General features: G+C 37.4%; 1 protein-coding gene across 2 annotated transcripts in view; it reads right to left on the bottom strand.

Annotated features, from left to right (window-relative positions):
* SRP54 (signal recognition particle 54) overlaps window positions 1-19,226 on the bottom strand; it is a 32,114-nt gene that overhangs the window by 2,419 nt on the left and 10,469 nt on the right. The window contains exons 9-16 of one of the 2 annotated variants that reach the window (XM_070940497.1): window positions 17,857-18,005; window positions 17,410-17,510; window positions 17,214-17,300; window positions 16,998-17,071; window positions 16,795-16,903; window positions 16,087-16,257; window positions 14,625-14,720; window positions 791-888 (exon numbers count right to left, since the gene is read on the bottom strand). In XM_070940497.1, coding sequence (XP_070796598.1) covers window positions 791-888; window positions 14,625-14,720; window positions 16,087-16,257; window positions 16,795-16,903; window positions 16,998-17,071; window positions 17,214-17,300; window positions 17,410-17,510; window positions 17,857-18,005 — 885 coding nt within the window. Of the gene's footprint in view, window positions 1-790; window positions 889-13,119; window positions 13,577-14,624; window positions 14,721-16,086; window positions 16,258-16,794; window positions 16,904-16,997; window positions 17,072-17,213; window positions 17,301-17,409; window positions 17,511-17,856; window positions 18,006-19,226 lie in introns of those variants that run through there. The other variant, XM_070940490.1, reaches the window with a different exon arrangement.

Here is a 19,226-nt window from a genome sequence, read left to right as displayed (position 1 = left end):
TAGCTACTCTGAGTGTTTATCAAAGCAGAAAGGTTTGTATAAATTAAATGAAATAATATTGGAACACTTTCACGGTTCAACCAAAAACATTCCAATATTGAATGAAACGATAATACAACTGTCATGTCAGCGGAAACACTGACAAGATCAAAAGTGTCTCTAAAATGACTTCTGCACAAACCATTCTGTGTTTGAAATAGCTGTTTATACCTGTTCAATAGCTTTGGGTCATACCCAAACTAAGCATGCAACTAAACATTCTAAGCAGAAGTGTTTGGAGGGGAAGGGGAGTAAGAATGGAAAAAAGCAATGGTTACTGAAGGAGGGGGGAAAGGGTGAGAAGAAAGGGAAATTATTGCAAAGATGGGTGTGGGGCAGGCCAATGAGATCTGCCACACTAAGCATTCTTAACAACAGCTAAGAGGATGGAAGAGAATGAAAAAAGGGATAGGGGGGGTTAGATCAATGGAACATGCTGCATTCATATCTGCTGCAGGAAAAGAAGGGGTGATGCAAACCAGCTTTGCCCTACTTGCTCAGTAAATCCCTCCATGATGCCTGGGAATTTTGTTTCATCTTAAACTCTGAGCATGAGAAATGTCCTGGCTTTTATTCCTGGCAAATCACAGCTCATGCTGAATGATTTAGTAGCAGCAAGTGCTCTGTGCTTCTTTCTCTTTTGAAACAAACATCATCTGTGTACATTCCTACTGTGAAGCAATTACATTAATAGTATCATTTACAGAAAAAGATTTTGCAACACTGTTGATTTTTTTTTAAAAAAGCATACCTCCTTTTTCATTCTGTAGTATTCATCTATGGCATATTGGTATTTTGGTGTACTGATGCCCAAAACAGAGGCAATCTTTTCACCAAGGAAGTCACACACTGAATAAATGAAATAAAATTTTTATGAATGCTGCCGATTAATTCTTGAGCATAGTTTCAATCAACACTCAGGGACCACTTTCACAATGAAAGAACTTTTAGACAACCACACAAATCCAACATTTTATGAGCACATTATAGTCATTCTCACAACGTGATAGCCATGATGGGAATTATTAGCCATGAAATACCAATTTAGCAGAATGTGAGGCACTTAATTATCCAGGCACTCAAATGATGCAACTATGTTTTTTTTTCAGGGCAGGTGGTACATTTCCAAAGGAAAGAGTGGATTGCAGCTACTACTATTTTTTGTCTCTTAAGAATGCTTATGTTGCTTTTATGATGCCCTGTGGCATTCCTTTAATTTGGGGGAAAATAAACATTTTTGTGACTAGTGCAGTATACCTCAGGGTCACCTGAGTACTGCAAATGGGTATGGAGCTTTCTTGGAACTGTTGAAAGGACTGTGTTGTAGACTGGAGATAGATGATGTCATATCCCTCCCCATCTGCATTTAAAAGACAAAGGCCACTCTTGAAGACAGTAAAGGCTACATTTTGGACAGAGAGCACCGTTGGTTTGAAAGAGGGGTCAAAGAGGCTATGTCAAAATTAAACAGCCTTCTCTCAATATTTACGCTACTCAGGTGACCCTTAGGAAACAGATAAACCTCCAAGTGGCCTCAATGATTCTCATAAAGAATGCAAATGACCAGCTGTCTGCAAGGAATATAAATCCTTCCATTCCCCACCATCCAGCCAGAGCTGAAAAAGCTTCTTGGATGAAGAGTGAAAAGTCTTCAAAGAAAAACAAGAGTCCAGTTGCCCCTTGGAAAAAAAGCATCTTTGGGACAACCATGACCGGGAATTAAAAAATTCTGACCTTGGGGTTTTGTTTTGAATATCAGACCTGAATGCAGTACACCTCATAAACCTCCTACCCAAAAAGTAAATTGGGACTCAGAACGTATTCCTGATCTAGTACAAATTATCCAATGATAATTTGAATGATCTGATTTTACTTTCATCTTTCTCAATTTCAAACAATTAATGAAGCAAAGCAGAAGGTATATGTATAGGAACTAAAGGGTATTTCACTGAAATATTTTTTCACACCAATGTACAATTTACTCATGCCAGTTTATGGTGAACGATAGGCATTGAAAAGTGCAGACTGAAAGGTTTTTGTTTTATAATCTGCTTCAATTTATTCTATGAAGACAAATAGCATTTAATGCCAATTTTAAACTTCAGTGAACACTGAACAGGCCTGGTGACTAAGGAAATTAGTGTTTTCAGAACTTCCTGAATGTCTTCTCTTGGCTAAAGAACAAAATTTAACAGTGCATGGAATTATTTCATCAATATTATTTCCCCTTCAAGAAACATCATTCAAGGACATCATTCAAGCTCCCATGAATTTATACTACAATTACACTGGCTGGTCTATGTCATTGGATTCTTATCAACTTACTGTCTGTGTATGCACACGGAAACAGAATAAGCTCATACCTGAGAGTGTTGATGTGGCTACTCTTAGCATCTGAAACCACAAATAAGGACCCCACGTTAGTGTTGCCTGCAATAAAGGGTTGAATTGTTTATTTATGCCAAAAAAATTATTTTAAGAGAAATCCACTGTACCTCTTTCATTAATATCCCATGTTACCCTTTCTGAGTTCAACATAATATCAACAGTATTCAGATTCCCATCTTGGCATCAATTAAATCAGATGCTTTTTTAATACTAATTTAATATTAGTACATAATATTAATTTAATCCTAATACAATACTAATGACATTTTCCTGAATCAAGAAAATATGGATCTTAAAAAGAAATATTCAAATTCAAATCATTTACCCTTGTTGATTATGAGAATCAATTTCTACAAGGTGTTCCTATCTTAATAATTTTGATTTTATTTTGCTTTCATATCATGTTTCATGCTGTTCTAGAGCAGCATTCCCCAACCTTTCCAAGTTGGGAGGAGGGGGAAGAGGGGATAGTTTTGTGCGAGGGCAGGCTCGCGCAAGTGGAGCTGAGTGTGCTGGCGCTCGCCGCTTGTGTGAGTTGAGCTCATGCAGCCCAGTTGCAAATAGGCCACGGGCCACACGTTGGTGACCCCTGTTCTAGAGTACTTAGAGAAGTTATTCAGAAGCCAGTAGGAGAAAGCTATTACACAAGGGAAATTCTGTTGCCCCATTTTATGACCTTTTTTTGCCACCGTTGTTAAATGAATCACTGCAATTGTTGAATTAGTAATATGGTTCTTAAGTGAATCTGGCTACCCCATTGACTTTGCTTGTCGGAAGGTCACAAAAGGTGATTACACGACCCCAGGATTCCTCAACCATCATAAAAATGAGTGGAGGGAAATCAGAAGTCACTTTTACTGCTTTATTGCTCACCCTTGATCATTCAGTTTCTGTTTAGGTAAGGAAATATTTCTGAAACGATGAGTGAATGGGGCATGAATTGTTAGTTTGAAATAAACTTAGAAAAACCTACTGGATCAACAGAAGGCAATAGGTCTTTTTTCTCTTGCTGCTCGTCATCTTCATCTGTACTATATTCTTCCATGGTTTCACCACTTGCAAAATGGATAACTCTTCTTGGAACTTTCTTCTTTTTTCCCATGACACCAAGTTCCACATTCTCAAAACCTCTGTCACCATTTGTATTTAGCTGTAATAGACATTACGATATATATTGGAGTCAATCTTTGTCAGCAATGGCTTATCATATCATTAATGGCTTGAAGACAGAGAAAGGTTCATTTTTCAAAGTGTAATTTTATTTTTGAAGTTGATTTGATTATCTAGAGTAAACAAAAAATTGTGTAGGATTTTATAATGCCATAGATTGCTAAATGCCAACCAAAATTACAATTGTAATGTACTTTTGAGAATATTAATGTTCAGGGACCGTTCATGTATTCTACAATATTACTAGGAGTTAAATAATTTTTTATTTTGAATTTAATGTTAATCAATTTAGTACTGCTAAAGCTATAATTAAAAAATTTGCTCAAGGCTACCTAGCAATTTCTGACTAAGTTGGAATTCAGATTAGAGATTGAAGAAGTCATGAGATACTCTACTGAAATCTGACAGTATAAAATCCAAACTATGAGAAAAACTGTATACTTTCCTTTTCTATAAATTATAAGCAAAAGTTGCAATTTTTATATTTTCAGCTGGTACAATCAGAGATTCAAATACTTTGCAATTTCACAGAGACATTACTTTCAGCATCCATCCTAGTATCTTCAAGGTTCTCCCTGGCCCCCAAAATAACAGAGGTAACTAGAAAACCAGATGTTGCAATTTTAAAGGGAATTTCTATATTTGCTGCTGTTACCAGCATTCTGTTAAAAGCTGAAAAAGATAAGCCATCATAAAGATTATGACAATAATAATATTAAGTAAAGGAAGGTAGTAAAACTTAAACTATGGTCCCAAAGAGAGAAAAAGGAAAAAGTTTGAGGTTAATCAAAATACCCAAACTTTTCCTCAGGACATAGAAAGAATTATTGTGAATTAAACAACCAATGGGTCACACAATATTTTGTTCACAGTATCACAAGACATAATACATCAACCAAGGCATTTTAAGCCTATGCCATACAGCTACACCTATCCCGGGCTACATCTGGGGGAAAAGCCAGATCTTCACAGCCTGCCAGAAGGCCAAGAGAGTCGGGACCTCGTGATGTACTGCAAATAACCCCAAGGCAATTTATAATTGGAAGGGCAGGAAGATTAGGTAGGAGTTTACAATGAAATGAAAGTTATTTGACTAAAGCCTAAATGAAATCACTCCATAGACCTTGAAATTCTTTCCTTCAAATTCAGTATTATTATTACTATTATTAAATTATAAATAAAATATGTTGCTGCTTTATTATTTTATTTTAGATTTTTTTATCCTACTTTTATTATTTTTATAAATAATTCAAGGCAGCAAACATATCTAATACTCTTCCTCCTTCTATTTTCCCCACAATAACAAACCTGTGAAGGTGAGTTGGGCTGCTTAGGTGTAGTTGATGCCAGCATGCTTTACACAGCATATTTTCTGTGAGGAAAGAGGCCTTAATAAGTTTCAAACATACATTTTGTGGGAAAAACTGGGGAGTTATACAGAACGTAATCCTACTGTGTTTCCACAAAAATAAGACCCAGACTGTTTTTTGTTGCTCCAAAAGATGCATTAGGGCTTATTTTGGGGAAATACGGTACCGGAGATGGTGAGGGACTGGCCCCCCCTCCCCTGGCACGTGCACAAGAGGCAGTGAGCATGTGGGGGCTGGATCACGTGCCTTCCCCTGTGCCTCTGCCTCCACCTGCTGCTTGGAGGGCCGGGACAGCAGTTGCAGCACTCAGACTCACCTGCACTGCATGGGCTGCACAGCCCCAGAGTGCACCAGCCAAGGGGCTGGCAGGCTGCAGTTGCTGCCGGACACCATCAGCCCCCACATGCTCACTGCCTCTTGTGCTGGCCACTCCCACCCCCCAGGGCTGACGATCTTAACGGGGGCTTATTTTTGGGGTGGGGCTTATATTACGAGCATTCTGAAAAATCATGCCATGTCTTATTTTCTGGTTGGATCTTATTTTCGGGGAAACACGATAGTAATGGTATCATTCTTCAGAACAGAGGAAGGAGTAAAAGAAAAAAATATTTGGTTGCAAATTTTCTCAGCTATAATAAAGGCCAAAATAGAACAACAACTGGAACATTTGCTATATATTTGCTATATATTTACTCTAATTTTTATAACTGAAGACAGAAAACATATTTACAAGATATGCTAAGATAGGGTTTGCCTTAATTATATTTTACCGTAACGTAGCAAACCACAACCAATATTTTGGTAATCCTCTTCCTTTCACTAAATATTTCAATTATTATGGCAGTCAGGCATTTGAATTTAAAAAAAAAACAAAAAACAAGCAACAGAACTGGTTGACGAGTTGGAGACATCATGAATGGTATGAGGAATGGGTAGCCTCCCCCAAACCTTTGCTTTTCCCATTCTACTCTACATCCAACTGTAACAAGATAATAAAAAAACCAGGAAACAGAGATACTGGAATTAGAAAGGGTCCATTTTGTATAGTATAGTTTCCTCCTTCTCATTCCTGTGACAGGAGACAAGAGGTAGAGCTGAGTGAAATGATTATCCTCTTCCCACCAGGCCAGTGGCAGACAGACAAATGACTTAGATAAACAGACTTAACCCAGACCATGGTTAATACATTCTTCAAATTGTATAGCATGCAAGACATAGCAATGCAATACTTATTGGATTGCACAACACAAATGATCTTTGGCATCTGAAAACTATGGATAATAGACAAATGCATCCAAAATATATGTAAAGCATGCTTGTTTTAGTTTTAAAAGTCACTTCTAATACATCCATTACATGTACAGCGACTGTTGACAGCCCTTTGCCAGGTTTGCGCAATTAGCTGAAAGTCGAAACTGCTCTTCATTTAATAATTGAGCAGGCTGATTTGTAACAGGGATTTGCTTACAGAGTTACAAGAAATCAAAACAATGAGCATAAATAATACAGTATCAAGGTAAGCAGAAAAAATGTGTCCACCAATGTTAAATAAATAAGCAATATTTATAACTATATTTATATGAAAAACTGGTACTACTAATGAATTCATCTATTGGTAAGTCATCACATAGAGTACATTAAAGTCTAAGAATTTCTAAATCTTCAGGCTTTGTAAATCAAGATTCAACTATATCCAGAATTTGTTTAAATTAAGCCTGTGCACCTAGCCCCTAGCAATGGAAAATACATATTTACTACTGATTCTATTTGAAGGCCTGGTTGTTTTGTTGGCAAATTAGTACAATCTTGTTCTCTATAGCATAAAGTTTCAAATATTTTTTAAAAAGTTATTTAGATGTTTGAGAATATGGTATTTTTTTAAAAAAACGACCCTGCCATATTACAATTCTAAGACCTATACCATAACATATTGCCAACTTTTTATGAAAAGGTATGAATAAGTAACAGCATAGAACAACTTTCTATGTATGTTACAATGTATTAGAAAGTAGATTGTTATTATGAAGCAACACTGCCATAGTAACAATAGTAACAATTTAATTTCCTCCAGTTCCCTCCACTTCCATATGGTAATCCATACTGATACTTTCATATTCATCACGCTAGTCTATTTTGAGATAGGCAATGTTGGCACAGCAAGGAAAAATTATAAGCAGTAAGAAAAAAAAAAAAGCGAAAGTGGGATATAAGAGAGAGAGCGAGAGTTATGCCAGTATCATTTGTTGTACCTCTCCATATCTTTCTATAAATGTAAACTATCTTTGTTTCTACTTCACACATATACTAATTCTGACACTACCTTTTGTTCTTTAAACTTTTTTTTCTCTCTGGAAGGCTTCATTAAATCCAGCCAGCCTTTACTTTAAAGTCTTTCTCTTCCACTCAACCAATTTATTCTTTCTTCAGATACTTGTCCTGCGATTTGATCTTTGTTTATTCTCTCTGTATGATCAGGCAATTTCAGTATACTTCTTTCGTACCAATCACTTATTTGTTCTTCACTCTACTGTTTCATATACACACAATATATATTCACAGTTCCTGGAAACTGGCTTGAATGGGTGACAACAGGCTTCAGCTGAACCCTGGTAAGACAGAGCAGCTATATAGGTATGCAGAGCCTCGGGATCTAGAGTCTTATCATCTAGTTTTGGATGGGCTTGCACTACCCCAGAGAGATCCTGAGTTCAACTTGGAGGTTCTCCTAAAGACTTATGACTCCTGCTCAAAGAGCAGGTGGCAGTCATGATTAGGAGTGCCTTTGCACAACTTCATGTTGTGTGCCAACTGTGCCCTTTTCTGGATTGTGAGGTCCTGTGTTCAGTCACTCATGCCTTTAACATCTCCTGCTTAGATTATTGCAACACACTCTTCATGGGGTACTCTTGAAGAGAATTTGAAAACTACAATGGGTCCAGAATGCTGCGGAGCAGAGAGTTTTGGAGGCTCCTAGGGTAGCACATGTAACATCACTGTTACATGAGTTGCAATGTCTGCCAAACTGCTCCAAGTGCAATTCAAGGTGTTGGTTATCACCTTTAAAGCCCTCTATGGCATGGGTCCAATATATCTGCTGAACCATCTTTCCCCAATGGGATTGGCCTATTCCATTCGTGCTGGCAGAAGGGACCTACTGAGGATCCCATCAACCAAGGAATTTTGGTTGGTGGGATCCAAGAAAAGAGCCTTTTCTCCCATGGCTCCTGCCCTTTGGAATATCTTGCCACAGGAGGTGAAATCTGCCTCCTCTTTTTATAATTGTAATGTTTTTATATGGATAAGTATTTTTGATATTTGTATATTTTAGCAATAGTACAGCACTCTCTAAGCAGTTTGCAGAGTCAGCATATTGCCCCCAACAATCTGGGTACTAATTTTACCAACCGATTTTATCATAGTCTAAGCCACTCAGAATTGCCTCAAACTGCAAGCAAATAAATGTAATAATAAATAAAATAATAAATATATGACAGGCCTCTACTCTTTTTCCCTTTAGAAAAGCTGTTAACATCTGAGGGGGAGGGGGGGTTCTGAGGCTTTAGGAGCCAGATGAATGACTTGTTTTGGATTGTTTTGCCAATTTATATTTTGTACTTTATATTTACACACAGTTTATATTTTAATGTTATGTGGGAATTTTTTGGTTTATTGCTTGATTTTGTTGTACATCACCCAGTCACATTGTTTGAAATGGGCACCTTTCTAAATCTAGTAAATAAATATATGTTACCACATGAACTTAATTATCCCATTCCCATTTCATTCACCTTATTTTTAATGATTCTCCCAGCACACCAACTCTCTCCATTTTACCTAAATGGACAGAAACATGCTTTTATCACAACAATTTTTCTTCTTTCAACAAATGTTTTGTGCTTGCAACAGATGACATATTATTGAAATTGGGTATCACCTTGAAGATGAGGGGAAGAGATGCTGCCTAGGGAATGACCAGATAAAAGAGGGAAGAACCTGCAGCTGCTCAATGGTCAGAGAAAAAAAACTTAAAGACCTGTCCTAAATTGATCAGACTATAGTCTGATCAGGAGATTCTGCTAATGTAGCCTTACAATAAAATAGAATGAACTCATCTGGTTCACCTGTTACTGTTTATCCATTTTCTCATCCTCGAGAAATGTTCTACCAAAGTACATAAATTCATCTATTTGTTCTAATCAGTTCCCCAAAGAGAGAGATTCCAGAAAAGAGCAAGAAATGTACATGTTATTTTTGACAAACTCTTCCTCCCCCACCTCCTTCTTCTATCTGTTGGATGACAAATTTTGGGAAGCTCCCTAAATTTGTATTATTTTATGCAAAATACTTTGATACCTGTGAGCCAATCTATATGCTACTAAAACTCTCTTCTCTGTAAACTTTAATTGTGTGAAATGATGCATAATAGGACAAAATGTTTTGTACCTCAAATGAGTACAAAATGCATCCAAAATCCAAGACATGTGGCTCCAATGGAATTGAAATTTGGCAAATTTTATAAAACATTTTATGACTAAAATTATCATAAAGCATTTTATGACATAATACAAATGTCATAAAACCTTTCCTGTGGTCAACTCCTGATGTTTGACAATGCTATACAGTTCAACATACAATTCAACATATTTTCAAGGCAGATACATCTCTGAATATCTCCCTGAATTTTTAAGTAATTTTCCAGTGAAAGCAAAGCATTAGTAGCGCTGCTATTGTTGAAGACACTGAGGAATCTGATAAGAAATGATGACCCAAGAAGTCACAGGTTGTCTAGTCAGTTATAAATATGGGATGCAAAGCACAGGATGCAATTATAATAAACATTTACTACAGCAATCAAACTTCCAAAAATTACAAGATTCCCCCATGGACTGACAAGCAAGATTCCTCACTTGACCACAACATTCAGAAAGTCCTCAACTTATGACCACAACTGGACCGAAAATTTTTGTTGTTGAGCAAGGCAATTGTTAATTGAGCTTCCCTATTTTATGACTTTTTTGCACTCTTGTTAAGCAGATCACTGCAATTGTGAATCCAGCTTTCCCCCATTAACTTTATTTGTCAGAAGCTGGTTGGGAAGGTTACAAATGGTAATCACATGACCTTAGGACAGTACAACTGTCATAAAAACGTGCCAGTTGCCAAATGCCTGAATTTTGATCATGTGACCATGGGGATCCTGCAACAATCCTGTGAAAACAGATAAACCTCCAAGTGTTTCAATGACTCTCTAAAAGGATGCAAATGACCATGACCAGCTGTCTGCAAGCAATATAAATCCTTCCATTCCCCGCTATCCTGTCAGAGCTGAAGAAGGTTCTTGGATGAGAAGTGAAAGAAGAAAAAACAAGAAAGTCCAATTGCCTCCTGAAAAAGCACCTTTGGGATAATAACCATGTCCTGGATGACTGAGAATCTCTACAGAATCCGGTGGAAACCAATCATGTCACTTTTTTTCAGCACCACTGTAGCTTCGAACTGTCACTAAATGAATGGTTGTAAATTGAGGACTACATGTACATTCTTACAGAAGAGGTTAGTATTGGAAACTGAAAAAAGAACCTCTGGAGGCATGAGGATAATTTGGAAAAAGCAGATCCTTCGTAAATCAATTGCTAAATATCAAGCACATAGGTTATGTTTAGAGGCTTGGATTATTTTTTTTTAAGCATCTTCACTTCCTTAAGCATTCCTGACCTGGAACTACATAACCACTCCCAAAAAACGCCTGCCTGCCATGCAACACTGCACAACCATCATATATATATATGTATGTATATGTATATGTATATGTATATGTATATGTATATGTATATGTATATGTATATGTATATGTATATGTATATGTATATGTATATGTATGTATACACACACATATACACACAAACACAGACACACATATATATATATACACACACACACCCGTCTTCTCCACCTGGGTCCTTCTCCAGGCGTGTTGAGCTACAGCTCCCACCAACAGATGAGAGGGGCTGCACTTCAAGACATCTGGAAGGTAAAAAGATCAATCAATGCTCATTTTCCTGCGGTCCCAAAGCAGGGAAGGATACCGCTCAGGGAAGAAGAAGAAAGAAGGCCCTCGCCTTCTGCTCCAGACAAGGAACAGAAAAGGTAGCTTCACCTCTTGTCCCAGGAAAGGTTGAGGTGTGGCGGACGAGCCACGGAAGGAAAGAGCCAGCCTGGCGACCCGTGGATCCGGCGCGGGTGGGGTGTGGAGGAAAGGGACACTCACCTGTTCCTGATCCATGGCGTAGGCAGCGGCGGCGGCGACTGGGGCGCAGTATAAGGAAAAAGCAGAGAGCCCCTGCTCCATAGTCCCCCCTCCCGTTTCCGACTGAGAGACCTTCCCCGCGACGATCGCGCCAGGCAGGCCAAGCCCTCCTCCGGGGCGGAGGCCCTGGCTGGGAAATGAGCTCACAGAGGCCGGTGCCCCCCGCCCACACCCCCGTCTTGGTGGTTGCTAGGATACCTCGTAGAACTGTCTGTCTCTAAGGTGCCTGTGGCGACAGGCGCCTGTCGAGCCAGAGGAGGTGGGCCCGCCGCTGAGTGACCGAGAGAGACCGGTGTGTGTGTGTGTGAGTGTGTGCGTGTAGGGGGAGTGTACTGTCGCATGACATCCAGATCCGGGCCTCCGTTCGGTGAAAGCAAGACGAGGGCACGTGACTGTCCCCGGTTGGAATGTTGTACCGTCGCAAAACATCGGTTTCGGAAACTTTTCCCACGTGCACCGAAACGCGGTGCAAATATCCCCCGACATCATCTTTTCCCCCCCTTTATTTTAAGTTGCCGCCCTCTTTCATCAGCCCACACTTGATGCGGCTTCAGCAAATTTTAACTAGAGTCACAAACAGGACAACTTCAAGGCCACTAAATGGTCATAAAGCAAACCGTAGGAAATGAAATTGTGATTTCCTACTGGCCCTTTTAGGTTGCTTGTCCTCACCTCGGCAATGGAAGAGTCCAAATCTTTTTGAACTCCAGATCTTCTCTGGTATAAAGCTACTAATAACCAGAGTTCACATCTTTCAGCCTGGCTGCTTCCCATGAAGCCATCAGAGCTGTCTAGGCTAACTGTGGTGATGTTACCTAGTGTCGATAAGGAAATGTCTGCAAGAAAACAACCAAGCTCAGAGAGAACCAAGGACCCTCTCATGTCTTACAGACTTGGATTTGAAAACCTATGTTTAAAATTGCTGGATTATTAAACAATTCTTTCACTATACTACCTCTCCCAATCTCACTTCTTTCTACTGATCTTTACTAGCTTGCAAAGAATATCAGAATAGATTGTGAATTTGCATGCGTTGGATTTCTAGACGCAAAATTAAAAGAATGTTCTCTGTTTCATAATATAAAATCTACTTGATAAGTCATACATATTTCCATGCTCAGACACAAGCCTATGGAAATGGGAAAACCAAATGGATACAAATACAGGGCATGTATGTTAACCACAATGTTGTTTCCCTTTAGAAAACTTGTGGGTAAAATATCACATCCACCCCATATTTAATAGAACAAAGTAGTATGCCTATTAGTATTAGCCATATGTGATAAGATGTATACATACCAATTACATAGTTGGGCTTTTGTAATGTGCTAAATCAAAATCAATCAACACTATGAATTAGCATTTTGTTAACCCAGCTGGTATTGATTTTGAGGAAAGCCAAACAAATTTTTCAGATAATGTGACAGCATTCTAATTTATATCAAAGGATTTAGTCAAAGTTGTGTTCAAATGTTTTTGCTTTCTATATGAATGGTATTTTTATTGTGGGTGGATGTAAAGAAGAACAAAGGATTTGACATAAACACAGCATCATAATTTAGCCTGGAACCGAGGTTAAAACTGAAGATATAATTTATCTGAATACCCCCTGCAACGAATTTATACAAAGAACATTTGCTGAAGACATTGGCTCTTCCAAATTACCCGATAGCAAACTATTAGGAAATAAGACATAACAATTTTATTATTGCTGCCCAAACTTAACCTCAAGGGAGGTTAAAACTGAGAAGATTAAAATTCATTCTTGAAGCACGTGGTCAACAGTAAACACTTCCTTGCAACAGTCTTATTTCTAAAGTTTGTTGTAAGCACAAAAATCAGCTCTTAAATTTACAACCAAGTAAGTTTATTTTACAATATATTTGTGACAAACTGGCATTGACCAAAGATCTGAATTGTTTACAAATATAAGGGTTGCCATTTGAAACAATTAAGAAGTTCCTCTAAATATTAAATTTATACATGATTTATTTTTAAACAGGTCCAAGAAAATATTAAAATTATAACATTAATAAACCGAAGTCCAACTAGAACCACTTTCTAGACCTAAAGACTGGAAAATCTCCAAACTGATGTTTTAGAAGTATAATGCTGCATTAAAGTTCTCCACAGCAGAAAAGGAGCTCTCATTCTTTTTAGAAATACTCCAGCAAATAATGGTCAATCAAGTCAGTTTATTAAGGCTGCTTTTACATGTTATTGAATCCCATCATGCCTTTTATATTTCCAGCAGCACCCTGTTGAAACTGGCGCATCATTGACTGCAATCCTGCCATGCCACCTGTAATTAAATATTAAACTTGAAATGTTATTTATGTTTAAAAGTTAAATTATTTTTCTACTGCTTCTTATATAGCAATCATTCATATCACATTCAGTATCTCCTTGATTCAAAAACAGTTGCAAAGAACATTTAGTGGAACAATGAAGTCCCCATGCAACTAGAATGCATAAACATTTCTACCAATATTGATAATATTATAGCCTTCTGCTACCGGTAGCCTCCCACCGGCCAATACGTTCCCACAGAGAGAGACTCCTCAGAGTGCCCTCGGTCAAACAATGTCGACTGGCGACCCCCAGGGGGAGAGCCTTCTCTGTGGGGGCACCTGCCCTCTGGAATGAATTGCCCCCGGAGATACGGATGATCCCTGACCTACGCGCCTTTCACCATGCCCTCAAGACCTTATTGTTCTAACAAGCTGGGCTGGCCTAAACATGAATTTTAATGGTTGTTTTAGTTTTTAATAAGACTGGGGCCAAATTATTTAATATATTTTAAAACTGTTTTTAAATTTTTTGTATATGTGTGTTTCAGTGTTCGCTGTGCACCGCCCTGAGTCCTTTGGGAGAAGGGCGGTATAAAAATTTAAATAAATAAATAAAATAAATAAATAAACTCTTATACATTTTTTGAATTCCAGACATTGATACATAAAATGAAACAGAAAAAAAGGAAACCACTTTAAAAAGTAGATATGGTACATATTAAGGAAATAAGAGAAAAATAAATGAAACCATAACTGGGGGGGGGGTGTATCTAGCTCTCAAATAATCTATTTGTTATGAGATTCTAATAAAGTAAGATTGTGCAAAATATCAAGACAATCTCAGTTTAGTTTATTTACTGAAAAATATTGTGAATTTTTTTTCATTCCAGCATACTATACAATATGTACTATACCATAAATATAATTTTGTCATAGCAAAATGGCTGAGTTCAGTCTCCGAGAGGTATGGAAGGTAGTCTTTAAATATTTTATTAAACTGTTTGGAAGCAGTACCTTTCCAGCCCACTCCTGCAGCAAGAAAAGAAAAAGCATATTTACCCATATGATGAAGAACTCTAGGATCCATCATCTTTGCCATCTGTTGGTTCAGTTTTGCCATCTGGGATGGATTTACATTCTTTGACATATCACCTCCTTAAAACAAAGAAAAAGTAAAGAGGGGAGAGGAGAAAAAGAACAGTAATGGAATATTTCGAAATAGCCCAAAGCACACACACTGCTAGAAGTTCCCTGAAGATGGGCTCCAGCACAAGTTTGAAAGCTTGGAAGATTAAACCTCTGATCCCGGTGACCGACCCAGATTGGATCCTACAATATTATCCTGAGACATGTATACAGTTTTCGCCTTCATTAATATTTCAAAATAGTAATGAAAATTCTCTTAGCCTCTTCTGATTGGTATCTGGCAGCGAAGCATTTTAAATATTGTGCAGGATTAAAATCAGCCTCACAGTCTGAGTGGTTGCTAGAGATAGCAGTTCACACAAGCAATGCAAACGAATATTGCAGTTTTCATGTGTTTAAAATCAATAATGATAGTTTTCTGCAGAAATTTCATAAATGTATGAAAATACTTTTCTTTCTGCAACAAATTTGTGCAGATTAGCAGTCTGTTATTTCGAGATCTAATTACTACATGTTTCCACTAAATGTGTTAATAGCTTTTCAAAAGTTAACTTATATGTACCAAATTTTAATACAGTTAGAAATTATCAATTATTTTCTAGAATTTATAGGCTACATCCATAAATGATTTATGTAGTAAGACTTCATATCTCTTTTTCCTTTCCATGTGCCTCTCAATCAATCAATTTTTATTACGGTCACAGACCAGCATTACATGCCTCTCAAATCTGCCCTGTGGAAGATTCTTCAATCTTTTTGGGCAGATATGTGATAAATCCTGAGGGACAGTAACAAAGAAGACATCTGTCCCACCATTAAATGCTGCATTTCAGCAAATGGATCTCTTAGATTCAGTTCTGTGAGTCTACTATTAAGCAACTCAATCCAGAATGCCCAATACAAGTAGTCCTCTACTTTCAACCATGACAGAGCCCAAAATTTCTGTTGCTAAGTGAGACAACTGAGCCCAAAATTTCTGTTCCTAAGCGAGACAGTTGTTAAATGGGTTTTGTACCATTTTATGACTTTTCTTGCTACAGTTGTTAAAGGAATCACTGCAGTTTGTTAAGTTAGTTACCACGGTTGTTAAGTGAATCTGGCTTCCCCATTGACTTTACTGGTCAGAAGGTCGCAAAAGGTGATCATATGACCCTGGGTCATTGCAACTGTTATAAATATGAACCAGTTGCCAAGCAGCCAAATTTTGATCATGTGACCATGGGGATGCTGCAATGGTCATAAGTGTGAAAAACGGCCATGTCACTTTTTTCAGTGCTGCTATAACTTTGAACAGTCACTAAACGAACTGTTGTAAGTTGAGAACTACCTATATAGACACGTATAGTAGATATTCAAAATATGCATTGATTCTCACCTTTAAAAAGTCCTTTAATGCCTCCCATCTTTTTCACCATTTGTGCAAATTTTGTGTACTGTGTCAGGAGTTCTTGAACATCTCTAGTTGAAACACCAGAACCTCTTGCTACTCTTTGGATTCTTCCTGGTTGCTTACTGAAAACTTTGGCTCCATCTGTACTATCTAGTTCTATAATTAAGAGAAACAATGGATAAAGGAGGAATTATTCATGGATAATAGCATCAAAAAGTTGAGATATCATTTTAATCAACTTTTTTTAAAAAAAGATAATTTCTCTCAAAATTCTGTACCTGATTGGTACTGTTCTATACCTTATATAAGCCATAAACAAGTTTTAAAAATGAAGCACACACTACAGATTCAATATAATTAATAAGGTTGTAATTAAATCTGCTGAAGAAAGTAAAAGTATAGGTTGGGATTTAATTTGTATTAGTGAAGCTCCTAATAATGAAAGATGGGGTATCAGAGAAAATTGATACCCTATTCCTTTTCTCCAGAAGCAGGTCTATGTTGGTTCCCCCCAATAATCAAAGGGAGCCTTCTAGCCATAGAAGGGAAAATCTGAATCCTGTTCAATGTTTAAATCATAATGAATCACAAAATGAAAAATATACAAATATATATGTTTTGGATTTTTCATTATTCTGACAACAGTATAAATAAGTTTCAACCTTCATAATTCAGTTATACTAGAAATGTTACCTTGATCATTCATACTGTCCATTATCGTCATCAGTTTTTTTAGCCGTGCCATTGATTCCTGTTCATTGCCTTTACTCATGAAATCTGTTCCAAAACCAGGGATCATACCCTATAATAATTTCAAAAAAAAGTGTTAAAAGCCACTTCAAAGTGAATATTAATGCATTAAGTGGTTTTTAGATAACTAATGTCATTATATTTACCAGTATTTGACTGAAGGGCCCCATTTTCATGATGTTTTGGAACTGTTCATACATATCTCTCAATGTGAATTGACCTGAATGGTTAAAACATTAAACTGCAATTATTAAACTTGTACACTATAAATCAGATGGTTCATCCCATCTTTCAAAACAAAATGGACAAGAGAATTAAAGTGCAAACACTGCTATATTAGCAAAGTTTGGGGCATGGCTTACCATGTTTTAGTTTCTCTATGAGAGCCTCATTGTCATCTAATTTCAATTCATTTACTTTATCTATCAATCCTTCAATATCTCCCATGCCTGTAATATAAAATACACTTCTTTAACAACTGAAACATAATTCCATTACAACTCAGGGGGGGAAAAAATCAATTTTAGCAATTAAATTTTTGCAGTGAGCAATACATACCAAGAAGTTTACTGATAAAAGGCTGTGTTTTAAAAGGTTCAAAATCGTCTATATGTTCGCCAGTTCCAATAAAAATGATTGGACTTTTAGTTGCAGCAACTCTGTAGTGAAACACAGGTTTATACTTTTGTATCTTGGCCTCAAAATGCAAGATTTAAGAAAAGAATAGAATACCTCTTGTACATTAAGGTTTTGAAATTTGAAGAATTCACTCAACCCCGATAGTTTAAAAACTCAGTTTTTCCTCCCACTACCAACAAAATACAGTAAGTAATGAAGAGACAATAGTTCTTCATGCTTCAATTTCCCCAAAAGGCAAAGCTAAAATAGCTGAATAATCTTATCAAATGCAGGATCAACTCTGTCTTTTCAGAACTCTTTATTTTATGCAGCTATTTATAGGCGTCACAATGTTGCTCGGCCCATTATTAAGTAAAAAGTACTTACGCGCTCAATGCTCCACCTCCCTTGGCATGGCCATCAAGTTTTGTCACAATTACAGAAGCAACATCAACTTTATCTTTGAAAGCCTTTGCTTGAGCTTCACAGGCTTGGCCGATAGAGGCATCCATCACATATACTATATTATCTGGTTGCTGGAAGCAATGTCACAAACAAAGGGAAATAGACATTAGGAGCTCTTATCCTTGCTCCACTTCAAAGTTGTAATAAACTGTAGGTTTATTTTAAACATCTAACTGTGGGATACTCATTTCATTCAGGGAGATGATAATGATTTGCTTCATGAAAATACACATATGTGTTCTAAATTTTAATTATTTCAATGTGTAATGATCAAATCTCAAACAAATCTCAGTTGGGAAGCACTTTCCATGTAAGTAATTAAATCCAATATTCAATCCTCAGGTGGGTGGAGGGGAACATGTTGCCTCCATCCTGGAGAGCTGCTGCCAGTTGTAGGTGATCTGACCTAAATAAAACATTTATCTAATTCAAATTTTGGTTCAATTTTTAATTTGTAGAAAAATGGAAATCCTACTTTTTGTTTGTGTATTCATAGAACATTTTACTCTACAGGTAGTCCTTGCTTATAAACTGGGGCTATCCAACTTGCGGCCCACAGGCCAGATGCATCATGCGCTGGCCACGCCCATGCCTAGTTTAGTGAAGGGGGAAAAGTCGCAATACATCACGTGACGCCGTCGTAACACCATGACTTTGACACCCCGTTAAAGACAAATCTTTTAGTGACTGTTTGAAATTACAATGGATCCCAAAAAGGTATTACGACCCAGACTCAAAGTTCTGATGTCTACTGTCCTCTCACAGTTATGTGATCGCATTTTGGACCCTCAGCAACCAGCCCACATTTGTCGCTATTTGCAGCATCCTTCAGTCAGGTGACTACAATTTACAAAATTGTACAGTCATGGCATTCACTTAATGATCACTGCAACATGTCACAAAATTAGGATGGTTACATGATAACCCACTTAATGACCAGCCTGCCCCTGCAATTTCAGGCTCAATTGCAGTGGTAAGTCAAGTACTATATACATTTATACATCTTCATACATTTATAGTAGCCTCAGTATAATGAGTTCTGTGTTAGCCCTTGAAGAGTGGCCATTTTGAGTAAACTAGTTTCTTTACAACTGTTCCAAATTAAAATAGAAATGAATGCTGTTAATACTATGCACCCATTTTTTAGTCCCACTGAATGCAGATGATGAGTTGGGTAGCATATACCGTGTTTCTCCAAAAAGGCAACCCACCTTGAAAAGAAGCCCTAGGCTGAGCATACGCTAATGTTTTTGAGCTTATGCAATCAAATTAAGCCCTACCCACAAAGTTAG

This window comes from Pituophis catenifer, unplaced genomic scaffold (assembly GCF_029215685.1).
Source record: "Pituophis catenifer annectens isolate HBS135680 unplaced genomic scaffold, rPitCat1.0.hap2 SCAF_1, whole genome shotgun sequence".
Classification (NCBI taxonomy): Eukaryota; Metazoa; Chordata; class Lepidosauria; order Squamata; family Colubridae; genus Pituophis; species Pituophis catenifer.
The sequence above is the reverse complement of the archived record's forward strand: the minus strand, read 5'-3'. Positions and strand labels throughout refer to the sequence as shown.